This window comes from Ranitomeya variabilis, chromosome 6 (genome assembly GCF_051348905.1).
Source record: "Ranitomeya variabilis isolate aRanVar5 chromosome 6, aRanVar5.hap1, whole genome shotgun sequence".
Taxonomy (NCBI): Eukaryota; Metazoa; Chordata; class Amphibia; order Anura; family Dendrobatidae; genus Ranitomeya; species Ranitomeya variabilis.
The window spans coordinates 272215047-272236776 of NC_135237.1; the positions used below are offsets into that span (position 1 = coordinate 272215047).

A 21730-nucleotide genomic window follows, 5' to 3' on the forward strand; every position below is an offset into this window, starting at 1 on the left:
CTGCCTGCACATCCAAGCCTTCTGGCGTCAGGTTGAATCTATACTTGCTGAAGTGACCCACCTCCCCTTTGTCTTAAGTGGCCAGTTAGCAGTCCTAGTTATTTCCCTTACAGCTTTCCCTTCCCCTCTTCAGCCTGTGATCTCTAACATTCTTGTCGCTGCCAGGCAGTGCATCGCTAGATACTGGATGTCCCCTCTAGGGGTGAATTGATAACCAAAGTTAATCTTCATTTTAGCTATGAAGTAATTACAGCTGATGGTCTCTCCAATAAAGATAAGGTCCTTTCCTGGTGGGATCCTTGGGTGTCGTCATCTTATGTGTCTCCTAGTGTTCTCACTCATTGCTACTAATTCCATGTTTGATCTCCTGACTTATGCTGTAAGTTTATGTTTCTGTATTTGCTTTGTTGTGGACATCTCCTATTATGGCCCTAAGGGTACCGTCTCACAGTGGCACTTTGGTTGCTACGACGGCACGATCCGTGACGTTCCAGCGATATCCATACGATATCGCTGTGTCTGACACGCTACTGCGATCAGGGACCCCGCTGAGAATCGTATGTCGTAGCAGATCGTTTGAAACTTTCTTTAGTCGTCAAGTGTCCCGCTGTGGCGGCATGATTGCATCGTGTAAGAAAGGTTGTATACGATGTGCGCACAGTAACCAACGGCTTCTACATCGCAAATACGTCATGAAATTATCGCTCCAGCGCCGTGCATTGCGAAGTGTGACCGCTGTCTACGACGCTGGAGCGATATTGGAGCGACGCTGGAGCGTCACGGATCGTGCCGTCGTAGCGACCAAAGTGCCACTGTGAGACGGTACCCTATGTCTCTCCCTAATCACCCCCCTTGCTGTTCCCCTTTCCCCCACTCTTCCCTCCCCAGTTGGGGATGTTGATGTGTAATTTGCCTTTTTTACTCAATAAAAAGTTAAATGGTTTAAAAAAAAAAAAAAAAAAAAAAGATGTCAGAATCACCAGGATCCGTTGAAGCATTCCAGAATTATAACCTCATAAAGGGACAGTGGTCAGAATTGTAAAAATAGGCCCGGTCATTAATGTGCAAACCACCCTTGGGGGTTAAGGGGTTAATTATTTTGGCGCTGGACCATTATGAAGGCAGTTTTTTCTGTGTGTTGAGCTGACATTTCTATTTATACTATTCTGGGGACATGATATTTTGATTGTTTTTTTTGTTTGTTTGTTTTTCGGGAGTTAAGACAACTGCAAAACACTATCTGCGGTTTCAATTTTTTCCCTCCTTAGGCCAGGATCACACATACGCGAGATATGGTCGAGTCTCGCAGGTGAAAGCCCAGCTCTGGCGCCGGCACTCCGGAGCGGATCGTGCAGCCGCACAGCAATACATGGAGCTGCATGCTCTGCTCCGGAGTGCCGGCGCCAGAGCTTGGTTTTCACCTGCGAGACTCGACCGTATCTCGCATATGTGTGATCCCGGCCTTATAGTGATTTCTGTACGTGTTAATTGACTTAATATTTTGATAGATGCAGCGATACCAGAGATTTTTTTTTTTTTAATAAAAAGGTAAAATGGACTAAGGGGTTGATTCAATCTGTTACATTTAAAAAAAAAAAAAAAAAAAGAGAAAATCTTTTCTCTTTAGTAGACTTGGTTCTGTGATATTTGGATTCTTGTTCTGTATACTTCAATACTAGAATGTACTATAAATGGAGAAAATGACATTCTCCTATGACGCCCAGCCACAAACTGGGATTCATAGGAAGGTTAAGGGGAATCTGTCAGTAGGTCTGTGCTTTATAATCTGAGAGCAGTATGATGTAGGTATAGTAAACCTGATTCCAGCGATGTGTTACTTACTGGGTAGTTTGTTGCAATTTCAATAAAATCAGTGTTTTATCGGCAGTAGATTATCACTAGAGGACTGGTTGTCTCTTGCCATGTAGTCCCTCTGTTCTGTGTATCCTTGCCCGCACCACTGATTAGAAGCTTTTTGCCAATTTACAGTATACACAAAAAAGCTGCCAACTAGTGGTGTGGGTGGGATTATACTGAGCTCTACATTTAGAGAACTGCTACATCTGCAGCAGAAAAAACATTGATTTTATCAAAATGTCAGCATGCAGACCAGTAAGTAACACATCGCTGGGATCAAGGTGTCTGTCCCTACATCTTGTTGCAGTCACTTTGCATGGCAAAAACCTGGTAAAAGATTCCCTTTAAGATGACATTCATTAGGGCCTTCAGTAATTTCCTGGCTGCTATGTTAATACATTGACACTTCATGGGTGAAGGGCAGTGAATCCATTTAAAGGGAATCTGTCACCCCATTTTTTCATATATAAGCTTCGGCCACCGCCATTAGGGGCTTATCTATAGAATTCTGTAATCTATATATATATAATTGTCTAAGGCTACTTTCACACTAGCGTCGTACGACGCACGTCGCAATGTGACGTGACAACGTACCGACGCATACTGTGCAAGAAAAACACAACGGGGGCAGCGGATGCAGTTTTTCAATTCATCCGCTGCCCCATTGTGATGTCCGGGGAGGCGGAGTTCTGGCCGCGCATGCGCGATCGGAAAAGGCGGACACGACGCACCAAAAAAGTTACATGTAACTTTTTTTGTGCCGACGGTCCGACGCAACACGACGGATGCAACGTGTGGCAATCCGTCGCAATGCGTCGTTAATGCAAGTCTATGGAGAAAAAACGCATCCTGCAAGCAATTTTGCAGGATGTGGTTTTTTTTCCAAAACGACGCAGTGCGACGCTAGTGTGAAAGAGGCCTAAGGGGTACTTCCGTCTGTCTGTCTGTCTGTAACGGAAATCCCGTGTCGCTGATTGGTCTCGCCAGCTGCCTGTCCTGGCTGCCGCAACCAATCAGCAACGGGCACAGTCAGGCCGAGAATTAGTCCCGCCCTACTTCCGTCTAGTCAGTGCCTGGCGCCCGCTCCATACTCCCCTCCAGTCACCGCTCACACAGGGTTAATGCCAGCGTTAATGGACCGCGTTATGCCTCGGGTAGCGCACTCCGTTAACGCTGCTATTAACCCCGTGTGTCCCCAACTTTTTACTATTGATGCTGCCTATGCAGCATCAATAGTAAAAAGATCTAATGTTAAAAATTAAAAAAAAAAACCTGCTATTCTCACCTTCCGTCGTCTGACGATGCGCTCGCGCCTGCCGCCATCTTCCGTTCCCAGAGATGCATTGCGAAATTACCCAGAAGACTTAGCGGTCTCGCGAGACCGCGAAGTCATCTGGGTAATTTTGCAATGCATCTCTGGGAACCGGAAGATGGTGGCAGCCGCCCGCGCATCGGCACAGCTTCGCTGGACCCCAGTGGGTGAGTATATAACTATTTTTTATTTTAATTACACGGTGAGTGGCCGGGCCCGGGCGTAGTGATCTGTGTGTACGGTGGCCCCAGCTGTGTGGAGTTGTCGTGTATCATATGAAGCTGTATGGGACTATTTACTTCTATGGCCAGTGTTAGATACTATGTGGGCTGTGCTATATATATTACGTGGGCTGTGTCATATATTACGTGGCCAGTGTTATATACTACGTGGCCTGTATATACTGCGTGGCTGCTGTATACTGTGTGGACTGTTATATACTACGTGGGCTGTGTTATTTACTGCGTGGCCTGTATTAACGCATCGGGTATTCTAGAATATATAGCAGCTACATAGTATATACCACAGGCCACGTAGTACTCCTATATACTACGTGGCCTGTGCTATATACTATGTGGCTGCTATATACCTACATACATATTCTAGAATACCCGATGCGTTAGAATCGGGCCACCATCTAGTACTGTAGATAAGCCTCCGATGTAACCTGAAAGATAAGAAAAACAAGTTAGATTATACTCACCCAGGGGCGGTCCGGGTCTGGCACCTCCCATCTTGATGCGATGTCGTCCTCTTCCTTGCTTCCTGTCGCGGCTCCTGCACAGGCGTACTGATTTGCCCTGTTGAGGGCAGAGTAAAGTACTGCAGTGCGCAGTTGCTGTGACTCTGACCTTTCCCAGCCCCTGCGCACTGCAGTACTTTTGCTCTGACCTCAACAGGGAAAATCAGTACGCCTGCGCCGGAGCCGCGGCAGGAAGAAAAGAGGACGTCATTGTGTGAAGGTGGGAGGCGCCGGACCGCGGCGCCCATTGGACCGGGACCGCCCCTGGGTGAGTATAATCCTAACTTGTTTTTCTTATCTTTCAGGTTACATCGGGGGCTTATCTACAGCATTACAGAATGCAGTAGATAAGCCCCTAATGGCAGTGGCCGAAGCTTATATACGAAAAATAGGTGACAGATTCACTTTAAATTCTGCTGTCAGAGAGCAACATCATTTGAATGGTTAAACAACGCTAGAGGCATCTGCTGGTTGTGGTGTGGGTATAAACCCTTACATCCTACTTTGGGAAGGAGTTAAGTGAAGTTCTTGTTAAATAAGGAGCTTTTTATTCTTTGTAAACTGAGGGAGGGATTTACTAAACAAAATGTCAGAATTCTGGCTCAGTTTGTGCTAAAAATTCTGGTATATACAGAGTGATTATAAAAAATTGATCAGGTTTCAAAGGGGTATATTTCAAAATGTATTACATGCAGAATAGTGACTGGCACATTACAAACATAAAAGGTCCAAATTTAGTACATAATGTTTACAAAGGTTCTGTATGTCCTCAGTTTGTCACACAATACATGTATGCAGTGATCAAGTTCGACCCAAACACGCTGCAGCATTGTCCCGTTCTCTCGAGCCCTCTCCATCGCTTCGCCTGTAACACTCGGTGATACGGGGCTTTTACGTTTACACAAGCATTCTGTGTCCTTACATTGTCAATGACTGCACAGAATGCTCTGGTGACCAGGTGGGTCACTTTCAGACTGTTCGGAACGCTCGCAGCACTTGCAATTGACTAAAACACAACTCTTTCTCTTGCATAGTCGCCATTTTGGGATCTGATTCTTCCCTGGTGAGTCACAAGCAAGTTACAGATTCTGAGATGTGTCCTTTTATACGTTTACAATCGGGTGAAATTTATATCTTTGCAGTAATATGAATACAAAACCCTATCAATCTTTTATAATCACTGTGTACATTGCAACATACTTATGTTCTTTAGACCCTTTTTGCACCTCTCTCATCAAGGAGCGTGCTTAGAGGAATGAATGTGAGGTATGACTGGAGGGGATTGTCCGGTCCAGATTGATAAGTCTGCAGTCACTGTGTGATACTGCAGACTTACGAATCTCCCAGCACACGCACTGTGGGCTGTGGGGATTAGCCGATTTCTAACTCTGGGCCGGATGCTATGTATGCGTTGTACATACTCCCAGCCAGAGCCCGTCTAGTGGGGTGGCATTGCTCCATGCAAGCTTGTATTGCGTGAGGCCGCGCTCCATCTAGTGATGTGGGTGTGTCTGACTAGAAGGCATGGCCTCGTGTATGTATAACTCATACATACTCCTCCAGTCCTGGGTCAGAAACCAGCCAATCCCCACAGCGCACAATGTGCATGTGCTGGGGCGATGCATAAGTCTGCAGTCAGTGACTGCAGACATGGATTTAGACCGGACAAACCCATTAAAATATGAGCCAAAACAGTGTTATAATGTAAGCCAAAACTGCTCAGAAAGTAGACAAGTGTCTAAAGATGTTCCAGATTCATCATTCAGCATGAGCCACTGTGATAAATGTGGCACATCTGCAGACTGCCTGGTTTAGGTTTACAGATTGTGACATTTTAGGGAAGTCACAATCCCTCTCACAAGCATGAGGGCATGGCTTCCTGGAAGCATTGCATAGTCTGTGGCTGTTTATAAATGTAGGGGGATTGATAGAGGGCTACTCTATGTATGTAGGTATGTTGATAACCTATAATTGGACAGGTCATCAATATCAATTTGGTGTGGGGCTGACACCCCACTGCTCTCCCATACGCAATCAGCTGTTACCAGCTTTGAGTGTGGTTGGATGTAAACTGTGTGTGGATAGAAACACCAACACGGTCACATTGTTGGCTGCTTCAGATACTGCAGATCAGCTGTTACTCAAATGAATAGACTTAGTGGGGGGTGCAGGGTGTTGGACCCTGAGGAAAGGTCATCAGCATCATTTAATCTGCATGCCTATATATCTGCAAATTATTTACTGTAGAGAAATAAGAAAATAATATTGCTGTAAAAAATAAGTTAATGTTTCAAATTTTACCATGCTTCTGAACACAAGTGATAACTTTGCTTCTAGAAACATCATTTTTCTTAAAGTTGCTTAACAAGTTCCATCTGATAATTTTTCACTTTATATTTACAGCTCTTCAAGGAAATCCTAATTTGGAAGTTCTGGGTGATAGGCGGAGTGGTTTTCCTGGAACAAATGTACAAAACATTAGTGCAGTCCAAAATATGCCCATACCACCCCCATATCAACAAGCACCGCAAAATGCACCCCCATATCAACAAGCACCGCAAAATGCACCCCCATATCAACAAGCACCGCAAAATGCACCCCCATATCAACAAGCACCGCAAAATGCACCCCCATATCAACAAGCACCGCAAAATGCACCCCCATATCAACAAGCACCGCAAAATGCATTTAATCCTTCCATAAATGCAAACCAAAACTTGCTGGGGGCACCCGTGTATCAACAACAAGCACCGCAAAATGCATTTGTTCCACCCATGAATGCAAAACAAAATATGCCAAGCGCACAACCGTATCAAGTAGCATGGAAGAAAACATTTGTTCCTTTAAATGCAAATCAAGCAGTGCCAGAAGCCTTCACGCCCAAGGAGAATGAAACCCCACAGAAGGCTGATTCTTCCTCTGTAAAAAACGCAAGCCAAGATGATGCTCAGTTTTTTAGGAAATTAGTGTCATTGCTTGAAGTTATTCCACAAAATTCAACCCTTCCTGAAGGTACACAACCAAATTCAAAGTTGCAGATGTTAAAGTCATTGTTGTTGTCCCAAAAGAATGAAGAACAAGAGCAAGCAAATCAGAAAATGATGGCACAGATTGCCTCCATGGTAAAGGACACTATAAGTGCACAGAATGCTAATCTAAATCAACAGCTCATGATGTTAATGGCCTCTCAGAAGAACGCAATGGGTATGCAGACAGCCTCCCTTAACAATAGTCTCATGGCCCCAATGCCCGTAAATAATCCAGTAATGAATACAACTGGCTTAGTTCCAGGGGGCCAGAATGTGGGAAATACCCAGATGAATGTGAATCCAATGATGCCGTATCAGAATTTTGGCACCCAAGTGTATGGGCAGGTGGGAGAAATGGCAGCAAAATCAATGAATCCGAATGCTTATCAGGGCCCACCTCCTGAAATGCAAAACTATCCTAGCACGTCACAAACCATCAACCCTCAACCCACATCACAATCCCTCAATTATGGATATGGAAATGCCATGGGAGATTCATATACCAGTCAGCGTGGTGGCATTTCTAACTCAATAACCGCTGTGCAAAGTGAACAAACATATACTAATGTTGGAGATAAACCCCGTGTGTATGACAAACAGTGGGATAATTCTTATGGCAACTCATCACAGGTTGTAGACCCTAAATATGGTGACCTCAAGGAAAAACCATATAGTAGAGTTGGTCTTCCTCCAAGTTCTTCACAAACTCGGCACAATGATTATTATGATAATACAAGAGGAGAAATGGGGAGGCAAGAGCCAAGACCCCAAAGGTCTTATAATTCACCTGGTTGGGATGATCAGGAAGGCGATATGCCCTATATTAAGCGTGCCAGGCTAGAAGAAAATACCAAGGATGAGTCACTTAAGTCTCTTGGCATAAACACAGCTGGCATGCCTGAAGAGCTTCTAAAGAGAATTCGAGGGAAGGATTTATTCACTGTGTCTGCAATTTTAAGCGAGTATTCAGAAAGACATTCTGGAAAATAAGGTACCGTAAGTCTAATATGTTTTCCAACCATATAAACTTGTTTGTTTTTTTTTAAATACACTTATGTTGACAGTCACAGCAATGCACTATGATGCTCATTTAAAGGCGATCCAGAAGCACAGTTGCAATGAAAATTATTCAACCCCCTTTTAACCCCTTCACGCCGCAGCCCTTTTTTGTTTTTGCATTTGTTTTTCGCTCCAGTTCTTCTCAGAGCCATAACTATTTAATTTTTCCATCAATTTGGCTATGTGAAAGCTTGTTTTTTTTGCGGGATAAGTTGTACTTTTGAACAACACCATTTGTTTTACCATATCATGTACTGGAAAGCGGGAAAAAAATTCCCAGTGTAGTGAAAGTGCAATTCCACAACTGATTTTTTTTTTTTCTTTTTTTTTTAGCATGTAAAATTAGGTCATTACGAGTTTGTTGATACCAAACATGGATAGGGTTTTTTTTAAGTGGTGAAAAAAAAATCCAAAGTTTGTAAAAAAAAAAAAAAAAAATTGCATTTTCTGAGATCCGTAGTGTCTGTATTTTTCGTGATCTTGGGCTGGGTGAGGGCTTATTTTTTTGCGTGCTGAGCTGACTTTATACCATTTTGGTGTGGATACGATCGTTTGATCGCTTGTTATTGCATTTTAATGCAATGTTGCGGTGACCACAAAAACCCCATAATTCTGGCGTTTTGACACTTTTTTTCGCTACGCCGTTTACTGATTGGATTCATTTTTTTTATATTGATCGGGCGATTCTAAAAGCTGCGATACCAAACATGCATTTTTAATTTTTATATTGCATGGGGTGAATGGGGGGTGAGTTAAACTTTTTTTTTTTTATTCTTTTTTAATATTTTTAAAAACCTTTTTTTTCTTTTTTTTTTACTTTTCACTTGTTTGAAAAGTTTCCATGGGAGGACTAGAAGCTGCGATATAGATGAAAAAACGGACAGCACCACTGCAATTGTGACAAACAGCTTACGTGTTTATTCTGCCATCTGCAACGTTTCGGTCCTAAGACCTTTATCAAGCATTAGAAGCTTTAGAAGCTGCGATAATCCGATCGCCTCTGCTACACAGTCGATTATCAGATCGCCTGTGTGTAGCAGAAATGCTCACTTGCTTTGAGCGCTGCCGCTGGGCAGCTCTCATAGCAATCCGGCACTTACAACCACAAGGGTCTGCTGCAGACCCCGGGTTGTCATGCCAACTCATTGGCGACCCGTGGTCATGTGAGATACGCGCCGATTGGCAGGATTTAGTGACTCGCTTCCGGCGCGATCACATTAAATGCTGCTGTCAGTGATTGACAGCGGCATTTAACAGGTTAACTGCTGCTGGTGAGGCACATGTGCCAGGAAAGATGTGCTCTCAGCGCTCGAGCCCACATCAAAGGGAGACACACGACATGTCCAGTACATATACGGCACATGTCGTGAAGGGGTTAATGACTACTGCAGTCTCAGGATTATTCATCCCCTTCATGACAAGCACCTAGTATTTAGTAGAGCACATTTTGGCTGTTATGATCTGCTGCAAACATGACGTATAGCCAGACGCCAGGTTCTGGCAACGATCTAGAGGTACCTTAGCCACAACAAAGATTTCAAAATCTCATCAACCTAGGCACTGAGCATATCTGTTAGAGATCCAATGCCAGAGATGTTGGATTTTAATGGCAGTTGAAACTTTTTATGCATCTTGGGTACATGGTAAATTGGCATTACAGCGAAATCAGTCAGACCTCATTGCTTTACCTATTCTCAGTTACCCTGGAGCATTCACTTTTCAGGTGAACTTGAAGCAGAATATCGTTTCCATTTCTTTCATCCTACTCCACTTTCCTCTCCATTGGTTTATATAAACCGCAGCAGTTATTTCATGTCTTAGTAATGTGGAAATCTGTTGACAATGAACAGGAAAGAAGCACATTTCTCTATGTATTACAAGTGTCCTAGCTTTACTTGTACCATTGTTTTCTGTTAAAAAAAATTAAGATCATAATTATTCTTTAAAATGTGCACTGCTAGTCCATTGTCCATTTCCTATACTGATTTATTTCTGCTTGCTGCATGTAGCTGAGATTTCTAAAAAATCGAATCCACTTTACTGGGTGGAAAATTCTTTGCAGTTTTTGCTGTTACTACACTGTGTTCCAAATTATTATGCACAAAGAGTTTAGGAGTGATAAGTAGGGTTGAGCGACTTTTGCTTTTTTAGGATCGAGTTGGGTTTCGTGAAACCCGACTTCCTCGAAAGTCGGATCGTGTGAAATCGGCCGATTATTGTGATAAGTCGGGGGGCCGACCGAAACACGAAACCCAATGCAAGTCAATGGGGAATATTTTATTTATTTATTTTTTTAATCCTTCCTCTCTCCTTCCTCTCTCCTTCCTCTCTCCTTCCTCTCTCCTTCCTCTCTCCTTCCTCTCTCCTTCCTCTCTCCTTCCTCTCTCCTTCCTCTCTCCTTCCTCTCTCCTTCCTCTCTCCTTCCTCTCCTCCGTGCAAACCATAGGTTGTGTTGTACTGTGAAAATCACTACATCCCAAACGGTAATATGGCTCTGTGACGCCGCAAAAGCAAGCCAGAAACTGTCATCGCGCTGCCCACACTCCTTCATTGGCTGAAAAAAATGGCGGGGAAAGCGTCGTACGAAAGGCGACTTTGGCGCGAAGATCGCCGACCGCGTGGCCGATCCCACGCTGGGGTCGGGTTTCACGAAACCCGACTTTGCCAAAAGTCGGCGACTTTTGAAAATGACCAATCTGTTTCGCTCAACCCTAGTGATAAGGTTACATTTTTTTTGTTTGTCATTTAAACTCATTGATGGTGATGTGTGTCAGGGCTCTTTATATCCCTGAAAGCAATTGCAGATACCTGTGCAAATTAGTTTGGCAGGTGTGTCCAAATAAAGGCAAGACTACTTAAGAAGGCTGTTCCACATTATTAAGCAGCCGACATTTTTTGCCAAAATGGGAAAGAAAAAGGATGTGTCGGCTGCTGAGAAGCAACAAATTGTGGAGTATTTAGGTCAAGGCATGACTACAATCAACATTGCCAAGACACTTCATCGTGATCATCGCACAATCAAGAAGTATGTAGCTGATTCCCAGCACACACGTGTGCGTGCTGATAAGGAAAAATTGAGGACTCTTTCCAACAGGCAATTGCATAAGGTTAAAAGAGCAGCTGCAAAAATGCCTTGTCATAGCAGCAGACAAGTTTTTGAAGCTGCTGGTGCCTCCAACGTCCCCAGAACAACAAGATGCAGGGTCCTTCAGAGGTTTGCAGCTGTGCGTAAGCCATCCTGTCGACCACCTCTATCCACTGCACACAAGCAGAAACGGCTCCAGGGGCCAAACGATACATGAAGACTGACTTCCAAACTGTTTTGTTCACCGATGAGTGCCGTGCAACGCTCGATGGTCCAGATGGATGGAGTGGAGGATGGCTAATTGATGGACACCCCATGAAAACACAGCTAAGGCGCCAACAAGGAGGAGGTGGAGTAATGTTTTGGGCTGGAATCATGGGGAGAGAGATTGTCGGCCCCTTTATTATCCCTGAAGGGGAAAGATGAACTCCATAATCTATGTGGAGTTTCTAAAACAACACTTCCTGCCATGGTTCAAGAGGAAGAACCGTGCTTTCCCGCAGCAAGATCATTTTCATGCATGATAATGCACCGTCTCATGCTGCAAAAAACACATCTGCATCTCTGGCTGCTATGGGCATAAGAGGACAAACTTATGGTGTGGCCACCATCTTCCCCTGACCTCAACCCCATTGAGAACCTCTGAAGCATCATCAAAGGGAGTGTCTATGATGGCGGGAGGCAGTTCACATCTAAGCAACAGCTCTGGGAGGGTATTCTGTCCACATGCAAAACAATTGAAGCAGAAACCATCCAAAATCTGACAAATTCAATGGACGAGAGTGTTCAGAAGCTCCTTTCGTACAAGGGGTCCTATGTGCAAATGTAACATCACCTAGAGTAAAGTGTTAACTTGAAAACTGTTTGATTTCATTTTGTAATAAGCTGATAATGCTTATATTATAACTTCACAATTGACCATTTTTTTGTTAAAAAAAAAGGTTGAAAACTCTGCTGTGCATAATAATTTGGAACATGCATTTTGAGTGTTTATTTTTTTTTAAAAAAAAGATACTGTTTTCATAGGCAGTTTGTTCCAAAACATTGCAATTATACTAGAATAGTAGATAACTGGAAAATAACAATGACTGCAATTCAGATAGGTAATTTAGAGAAAATATGAGGAAATATTGTTTGTATAATAATTTGGAACACAGTGTATATTTGTTAGTAACTAGGCTATCGCAGTGTATGATAATTCATATAGGTTTAGCTAAATTACCGGTATGTGTTTTTTTTTCAGATATTAGAAATTGCCATGGAGAACCACAGGACCATAAGCTGATGCTCATTATCTTCATGAAACAGTCATTACTGTTGTCTGTCCACAAAGCGAGGAGATTTTACGCAAATGGATTTTTGTATAGTTTTACTTAAAAAAAATTATTGAACGTTAAAATAGCTCACATTTTTCTGCAGTTTGAACTTCTGTCCAATGTATTAAAGTCTTTTCTGCTGGATAGGAATATTGAGTATTTGTGAGTAGATAGCACAGCATGTTTTTGCAGTGCACCAAAATATATACAGTCAATCGATGTGTAGCTTGATTTTAGAAACCTCCTATAGTGGTTCTTGTGACGTACGTTTAGTATTTTGTTAAGGTTCTTTTGCTTTGCCATTCACTTTTATGAAGTAGATGGTGATGATGTATATTCAGTAAATTGTTTGAGTTGCCTATGTAATTTTTTTCTTTTGACTTTAATATACATCATTAAAATAAAAGTTGAAGTGGAGGGAAACATTTACTTAAATTTGTTTTGGGATTTTCAATAATTAAGAAACATGGAATATAATGATACAATCTTTATAATAAACAGTTTAATAGTTTAGTTTTAACAGTTTCTACACAATTAATTTTCCACTTGTATTGATATTTGGATTCTAGAGATTGTAAGCACTAAAAAAGGAAAAATCTTCACTTTTACTCTTCACAGCCACGCCCAGATGATTTGAAAAATAGTGTCTAGGAGCTTTAAAGCCTGTTAGAAAGGATTGAGATTTTCCTATCGCCACGACAGCACCCCTACGAGAGAGGGGATCCGCCCACCTTCCGGACAGGAACCTACAGGATTTAAAGGGGCGGTCCCCCTCATCACTCCAGTTTGGGTTCCTGTCCGGACGGCGGGAGCCTGCAGGCAGTCTTACCCGGGCCTCCATGCCTCTGCGCGGTGTCTTTAAGGAACGGCAGAATCGGGGGCTCGGAAGCAGCGTCGGGGGTGTTCTGCTGGCAGACCCACCCTCGTCTGGCCAAGTGGATCGCGTCCCAGGAGTCGGGCAGTGTCGTCCTGGTCCGCAGTTGAGCGCGGTGCACACCGGCGCTGGTGAACCCGGAAGTAGTTCTTACACTTCCGGGGTAAGCCGGGGGAGGAGCGCTGCAGCGTTGTAAAAGAGCGCCGCCTTTGGGATGATGCGTGCAGCTATGTCCTCAGTCAGGGACGCCGAGCACCCTCATGGAGAGGGAACGGAGCAGCGCAGTAAAGACGGTAGCGGCCGTTCAAGAAGAAGCAGCAGCAGCGTGGTACGGGGGCAACGTGCGAGCGCCCCAGCGTCACATTTGAATCCCACTCCTTCAGAATCGCTATTCACAAAGTCAGCCTTATGGTGAGTGTTAAACAAAACTCCTGGTGCTGATATGGTCTGTTATTGTGTGCTTTGTTTTAGGGGAAAAAAACAACTAAATCTAAGCACAAGCAATGTGCTCTACGCACGACTCCAATGCCTGACAGTTATACCAAGAGGCTGTGTCAGGCTTGCATATGTCAGACCTTAGAAGAGGAAGCTCCCCTCCGGTCATCAGACCTTAGAGCGGTCATCAGGGAGGAAATAAGCTATTCCCTTAAAAGCAGCCGCCAGGGAAGGTCGGGCAGGGACATATCTCCAGGATCTAGTCTGTCCCTGCAAGAAGGTGAATGTTCCCGCTCCTCATCTCCATCCTCCTCAGATGAAGAGGGAAGGCCTTGTTTCTCGGTGGATAACATGGACACGTTAGTTAAAGGAGTCCGAGCTACCATGGGTGTTAGAGAGCAAGGAACCAAGGTCCGCACAGGACATAATGTTTGCGGGCTTGTGCCAGAGGAGTCGTAAAGCATTCCCGGTTGTGGATACAGTTAAGACCCTTATAAAACGGGAATGGGATAAGCAGGATAAGGGTTTCCTGCCGTCATCAGCCAAGAGGAGGTATCCCTTTGAAGACAATGATCTGGCAGAATGGATGAAAGTCCCGAAAGTGGACGCAGCGGTGGCTTCTACATCTAAAGCCGGTACTTTGCCGCTAGAGGATGTGGGCCTTCTAAAAGATCCGTCGGATAGGAAGGCGGACATGTTTTTGAAAAAAGTATGGGAGTCATCTGCGGGGGCGTTCAAACCTGCCATCTCTAGCACATGTACGGCTAGATCAGTTATGGTGTGGATATCCCAGCTGGAGGAACAGCTGAAATCCAAGGTGCCCAGAGACAAGATGCTGAACTCCCTTTCGCAAATACGGGATGGTGTGGCGTATTTAGCGGATGCATCAGTGGACTCCTTAAAATTAGCAGCGAGATCGGCGGGTCTCTCAAATGCTGCTCGCCGAGCCCTATGGCTTAAGACCTGGAAAGGGGATGCCCAGGCGAGAGCTAAACTGTGTACATTAATACAGTGTAGGGGTGAGTACCTGTTTGGCCCGGTATTGGATGACATCCTAGCTAAGGCTGAGGATAGGAAGAAAGGTTTTCCTAAAACTTTCAATCCTACCTTTAGGAATACCTTCAGAAGACGCTTCCAATACCGAAGACCTTACCACAACCGAGACTGGGAACCAACAGACCCAAAAAAGAAAGGTTCAGACTTTAATACCTCATCATCTTCCTCAAGAAGAAGAAGAGATTATCGCTAATAAAAATCTTCCAGTAGGGGGCAGGTTAAAATATTTCTATGCTCAGTGGGCTAAAATAACTGCAAGCAATTGGGTTTTAGGTATAATTAATTCAGGGTTAAAATTAGAGTTCCGGGAAAAACCTTCTGATTTTTATATCTTGACTGCCCCCGATTCCTTATACCAACAAGAGGCCCTTGAGAAAGAGGTCCAGACGTTAATACGGAAGAAAGTTATAGTGGAGGTTCCTAAACATCAGCAGGGGAAAGGGTTCTATTCCCCTTTATTTTTAATCTCCAAACCAGATGGATCCTTTCGAACCATCATAAATTTACGGAGATTGAACAAACATCTACAATATCATGCCTTTAAAATGGAATCTATTAAAACGGCAACTAAACTTCTTTTTCCCAGATGTTATATGACAGTCCTGGATTTAAAAGATGCATATTACCATCTGCCCATTCACCAGGATCATCAACAATTCCTCAGAATGGCGGTGCGCTTAAACGACCAGGTCAGACACTTTCAGTTTACTGCAATGCCGTTTGGTCTATCTATGGCACCGAGGGTGTTTACTAAGGTCATGGCGGAAGTAATGGCCTATGTCAGAGAACATGATACGTTAATTGTACCCTACTTGGATGACTTCCTGGTAGTGGGAAATTCGTTTTTCCAGTGTGGTGGTCGCCTAAATCATGTAATATCTTCCTTACAGGACTTGGGTTGGATAGTCAATATGGAAAAATCAAGATTGGAACCATCAATGACTCAGACTTTCCTAGGCATTCTGCTAAATTCGGAAGAGCAACTGTTTCCTTCCGGAAGAGAAAAAGCAGAGGATTCTGCACAAAGTCAGTACGGTAACAAAAAAAACGGATCTGACTTTGAGAGACGCTATGTCCCTTCTGGGGTCCCTAACGTCTTGCATACCAGCCGTTCAGTGGGCTCAATTCCACACTCGGGTGTTGCAGGCCCAGGTCTTGAATGCAGAGAGCAGTCTTCAAGGGCAATTAAGCGGAAGACTCAGGCTGTCCGCCGCCACTCTACACAGTATGAGATGGTGGTTAAACAAGCGACATTTAGGAAAAGGAGTACGCTGGAGTATAGTTCCAGACAACGTGGTTACAACCGATGCCAGTCCAATAGGATGGGGAGCTCATATAGGAGATGTTTGGACTCAAGGGCAATGGTCTCTCTTAGAGGCCCAGGAGTCCTCCAATTGGAAGGAGCTCACGGCCGTAAAAAAGGCCCTTCTCAGGTTACTACCATCTCTGCAGGATTCACATGTAAGAGTCCAATCAGACAACACAACAGTAGTAGCGTATCTCAACCATCAAGGAGGTACAAGGTCAAGATCTCTAATGAACACCACCACAGACATATTCAACATAGCCGAAACCCACTTTCGCTCTCTGTCAGCCGTTCACATTCGGGGAGAGCTCAACACAGAGGCAGATTACCTCAGCCGTCATTCTCTGCATCAGGGAGAATAGGTTCTAAGTCGACGGGTGTTCAAACGGATAGTAGACCTATGGGGATTGCCCGTTATAGACCTATTTGCAACGAGAGAGAACAGACAGACCAACAGATTTGCTTCTCTTCGGGTGGCGGACAAGCCCTGTATAATAGACTCCCTTCAAATACACTGGGATTTCCCTCTGGCTTATGCGTTCCCCCCCCCCCCCCCCCCCCAATGTGTGATCCCTATAGTACTCAGGAAGATCAGGGAGGAGAGGGCGAGAGTGATCCTGATTGCCCCCTTTTGGCCCAGGAGGGCATGGTTCTCGTTACTCAGGACAATGTCTGTGACCGATCCCTGGGTATTGCCAGTCAGTCCGGAGCTTCTTTCGCAGGGTCCATTCCGTTACCCCAATGTGGAATCCCTGCATCTGACGGCGTGGAATTTGAGAGGGAGTTATTGAGGAGAAGAGGGTTTTCAGAGGCTCTGATAGCTACCCTTTTTAAATAGTCGGAAAGAGATTACTACCAAGATCTATGCTAAGACTTGGAAAAAGTTCCTTGCCTTCTACCAAAAACCCTTTTCAGGCAAGGTTCCAATTCCGGCTATTCTGGAGTTTTTACAGAAGGGCCGAGAATTGGGCTTGGCAGTAAATACCCTTAGAGTCCAAATTTCAGCTTTAGGGGCGTTATATAACAACGATGTGGCGGGAAATAGATGGGTTTCCCGATTTATTAGGGCCACTGAACGCAGTAACCCAGTGTATATTCCTAGATTACCCCCATGGGATTTAAATTTGGTTTTAGACGCCTTAACAGAACCCCCCTTTGAGCCATTAGATTCTGTCTCCATAAAAAATTTAACTTTAAAAACAGCCTTCCTGGTAGCCCTGACCTCTGCTAGGAGAGTGAGTGATTTACAAGCATTGTCAATTGATCCTCCTTATTTAATGGTCTTTCAAGATAGGGTAGTATTAAAACCGGACCCCGCATACCTACCAAAAGTAGCTTCTAAATTTCATAGAAGTCAAGAAATAGTTTTACCATCTTTCTGTGACAATCCGAATTCAGCGGATGAGCAGAAATATCACATGTTGGATGTTAGAAGAGCTTTATTAGAATACCTACACAAAACAGAACCATGGAGACAGAGTAGGGCTCTGTTTGTTTCCTTTCAGAATCCAAGGAAGGGGGCGACTGTAACTAAGACGTCTATCGCCAGATGGATAAGAGATGCCATATATCTTGCTTATACGGCTAAAGGCCAGATGGCATCAGGGCCCACTCCACTCGAGCCATGGCCTCATCCTGGGCGGAAAGAGCGGACGTCTCCATAGACGTAATATGTAAGGCAGCAACGTGGTCATCTCCTTCCACCTTTTATAGACACTACCGTCTTGACCTATCATCAGAGGCCAATTTAGTTTTTGGCCGTTCAGTACTTAGTGCTGTAGTCCCTCCCAGGTGATTGATCTTTGAAAATCTCTCGTAGGGGTGCTGTCGTGGCGATAGGAAAACCGGTGTTTACATACCGGTAATAGGATTTTACGGAGCCACGACAGCACCCGCACATTCCCCCCCGTAGTTGATCACTGGTTTCTGCACCCTTTGGGAAAAGTGTGCCTTTTAAAAAATCACTCTTTAGAAGGTGATGGTATTTAGTAATGTTTAAGTATACATGTTTATGTACTAACTCAATGGCGGTGTCCCTTATGCTCTGAAACACAAACTGGAGTGATGAGGGGGACCGCCCCTTTAAATTCTGTAGGTTCCTGTCCGGAAGGTGGGCGGATCCCCTCTCTCGTAGGGGTGCTGTCGTGGCTCCGTAAAATCCTATTACCGGTACGTAAACACCGTTTTTTTTTCCCCCTGACACACTGCACTTAGTAAAGGACGTGTCCGCAGATGAGTATTGGCCACATCATGGAATAGTTTTTGAGCAGAACAGAAATGCGTTTTAGAAATGTGCACACCTGAGTATTATAAGTTCATGTTTATTATAAAAAAGACAAGTGACATAATACCATTTAAAATCGCAGAAACAAACTCCATGTCCACAGAGTATGGCAATACTGGGTTAAGTTAGTCTGAGCAGTACAGATGATTCTAGACCATATATTAATATACCCAAAAGGACATATGCCAGCCACAAGAATCAAGTGATGGGGCTGAATTGTACCACTTTTATATATGACCACATCCCACACTTATCATTGTTGTCTACAGCTTCATCAGGGAAAGTGTGAGGGAAGCGCCAACTTATGGTGCTTACATACACCCTAGTTAATTAAAACAAACACTTACTGGTGGTGAGCAAACATGAATATAGGAGGAGAGGCCATCACCATCGTATACTTCCATGTGCAGCTCTTGGAAGGCGTGAGTTGTCAGCCAGGATGTCGGCACGTGTGCACACACCTACCAGAAGTACGTGAGAATGACATCATCCCTGCAATCCGTAACCAGGGATGCAGTTGAACATGCCAACCGGAAGTGCCTAGAGTAACAGAATCATCCTTACAGTATGTAACCAGGGACACGTCCCTACAGCCGGCTGCTAGGGAGGCTGGGGATGTCAGCGTATGCGTATCATGAACAGACAGCAGCCCAGTTGCCAGAGCATCTAAGGCCATCCATAACATACATATCACAACTTTTCACCACAAAAGAACCCAAATATAAGGAAAAGACCGCATCGATTGATATTGCGCAGGCCGGCAAATTAGATTCAATGATAGAAAGCATAAGAATCAAATATGGATGTCTCGATCTACATACATAAAAAGCTCCATTAAAGAGCAAACCAATACCTCAGGATTCTCTGTGGCCCAGAGTCCCCAGGATTCAAAATGACATAATGTCAATGTCACATACATATGCTGTACCATATCAGATGTTATAGGGGAATTTGCACGTCTGCAACCAAGAGGCATCCGATTGCATGATAACTTATTGTGAAGGGTCAAAGGAGAGGTTCAAGACCCATCCTAAGTTAGGCAAACTTAAGTGCTGGTTGATGTCAGATGCCACTGTCGATTTGATAGCAGCACCTGCTGTCGACGGGCAACAGTGTGTCCCATAATCCATCACATAAACTCAAAGTGCAGACTGGTACGTCTGAACTATCCTATTCTGGAATACCCACTGCACCCCAGAATCCCATGTACTTCTCTCCCTCTGTTCTAACTGGTACGATGCTGCTTTTTCCCTGACATTAATTCCATGTATCATACTTCAAATTTGCTGCATGCATATTGAGATGTACATGCTCCTCACACCTAGCCCTATCCTTGCATCTTATCCTGTCTCTTTCTCCAGCTTTGATGCTAATCAAATGTTCTATTAATTGCAATCTGTTATTTACTCCCTGGTGTGAACTGTCCGCCTGCTCCTTCCTCCTCCCCTCTTTGTTTCTCTCACATGGCTTCATTTCATGGACACTTGAATGGTATAAGTTGAATGGAGCAGTCAGATATGACCTTGGTCAGATGTGACATCATTTGAAGTGACCTCTTTTAAGTGTAACATCAGAAATCAGCCAGAAATTAAGACTAATTACGGTCTTCTAATTTTACTTACCTTTCTTTTCTTCCCCGGCTCTTTATCCATGCTCACATTTGCCCTCACCGTTTTTGCTCCACTAATCCTCACTCTCCTTCGCTATCCCCAAACCCCTGTACCCTCGAACGAAATAACTAACTCCCCCTCTCATACCTCCCACCTCGCTTCATCTGCAGACCTGCTCCTTAACCTCAGACCTCTCCTACTAAAATATAATATAACCCGATTACTCTCCTTCACCCACCTGCTTTCCCTTTGTATTCTACTCACTGCTGGTGACATCCCCCAATCCTGCCGCCCCCAAATACATTTCACTACTCCTCACCCCTATCCTTCTCACACTAAGAAACTACCACAATCCCTCACACTTAAAATCTGCCACTGACCCCCACCCCCCTGCTTCCGCTCTCTGGGGCACTTTGGAATGCCAGCTCCGTCTGCAACATGCTCCACGTGATCCACCATCTCTTTACTTCCCGCAACCTTTCCTTCCTGGCCCTCACTGAGACCTGGCTGACCCCCGATGACGTGGCCTCCCTGAGTTACGGTGGCCTCCAATTTACCCACACTTCTTGCTCTGGCAACAGACATGGTAGAGGAGTGGGATTCCTTCTTTCTAAAAACTGCTCCTTCAACACTATCCAACCCCCACCCTCCCTTATCCTTTTTTCGAGGTTTACTCTGTCCGTATCTACTCTCCCTCTAATCTCCAAATGGCTGTCATATACCGACCACCGGGCTCAGCCACTGCCTTCATTGATCAATTCTCCACCTGGTTTCACTTTATCTCTGCTGACGTCCCCACCATCATTATGGGTGACTTTAATATCCCTAATGACACCGACCAGCCAGCAGCCTGCAAACTCCTGACCCTTCATCCTCTGGACTTAGTGGTCCTCCACAGCCACCCACACAGACGGACATACACTAGACCTCATCTTCACCTGCCTCTGTTCCCTATCTAATCACACAACCTCTCCCTTCCCCCTTTCTGACCACCATCTACTCATCCTTGTCCTCACCCGCCCCCCATGTCCAGCCACTAGCACATCCTCGCAGAATCCTCGCACACCTAGACATTCTCAGACTCTCTTCTACCTCTGTCCTCCATATCTTCACTCCACAACACGGACAGCACCACTGCTTTCTATGCCACCCTCACATCAGCCATAGACTGTCGCCCCTCTCATGCATGGGAAAGTGCGACGAATCAATAGGCAACCCTAGCACAACAATCTCACCAAAAAACTTTGACAAGCATCCAGGGTCGCGGATGCGCCTGCCAGATGACGTCACTGCTTTCAGATAAGTTCCACTTGCCTTCAGATTAGCCCTCACCTCTGCTAAACAGACCTATTTCACAAACCTTGTATCTTCATTATCCTACAACCCAAAACAACTGTTCAGCACATTCAATCTCTCCTCCACCCACCACTGCCAACTCTCCTCATCTCTTCCGAGGACTTTGCCAAATACTTCAAAAATAAGAAACCAAACAAGGCAAGCCCTTACTGTTCCATCACCCCAACCACTCCATATACCAGACCTCCTCCCTTCCCTAATAACCTCCCTCTCCAACATCACTGAAGGAGAGCTTACCTCCTTTCCAAATCACGCACCACCTGTCAGGGTGGATTTGATTTAAATCTAACTGATTTAAATCACGATTTAAATCACTAGTCAGTAAGGCTTGATTTAAATCAGTGATTTAAATCAAAGTTTCTACCTAAACTAGTTCTTGCTACTTCTTAACATGCAAGTAGATGAAGAT

At 44.5% G+C, this 21730-nt stretch overlaps 1 protein-coding gene across 7 annotated transcripts in view; it reads left to right on the forward strand.

Moving 5' to 3' along the window:
* The window catches only part of LOC143782312 (uncharacterized), a 261375-nt gene extending 248464 nt beyond the window's left edge, over nt 1-12911 (forward strand). For all 7 annotated transcript variants that reach the window (XM_077269634.1, XM_077269639.1, XM_077269636.1 and 4 more), the window contains 2 exons: nt 6315-7931; nt 12328-12911. In XM_077269634.1, the coding sequence (XP_077125749.1) occupies nt 6315-7930 (1616 nt within the window). In that variant the 3' untranslated portion in view covers nt 7931; nt 12328-12911. The remainder of the gene's footprint in view (nt 1-6314; nt 7932-12327) is intronic.
* The last annotated feature ends 8819 nt before the right edge of the window (nt 12912-21730 follow it).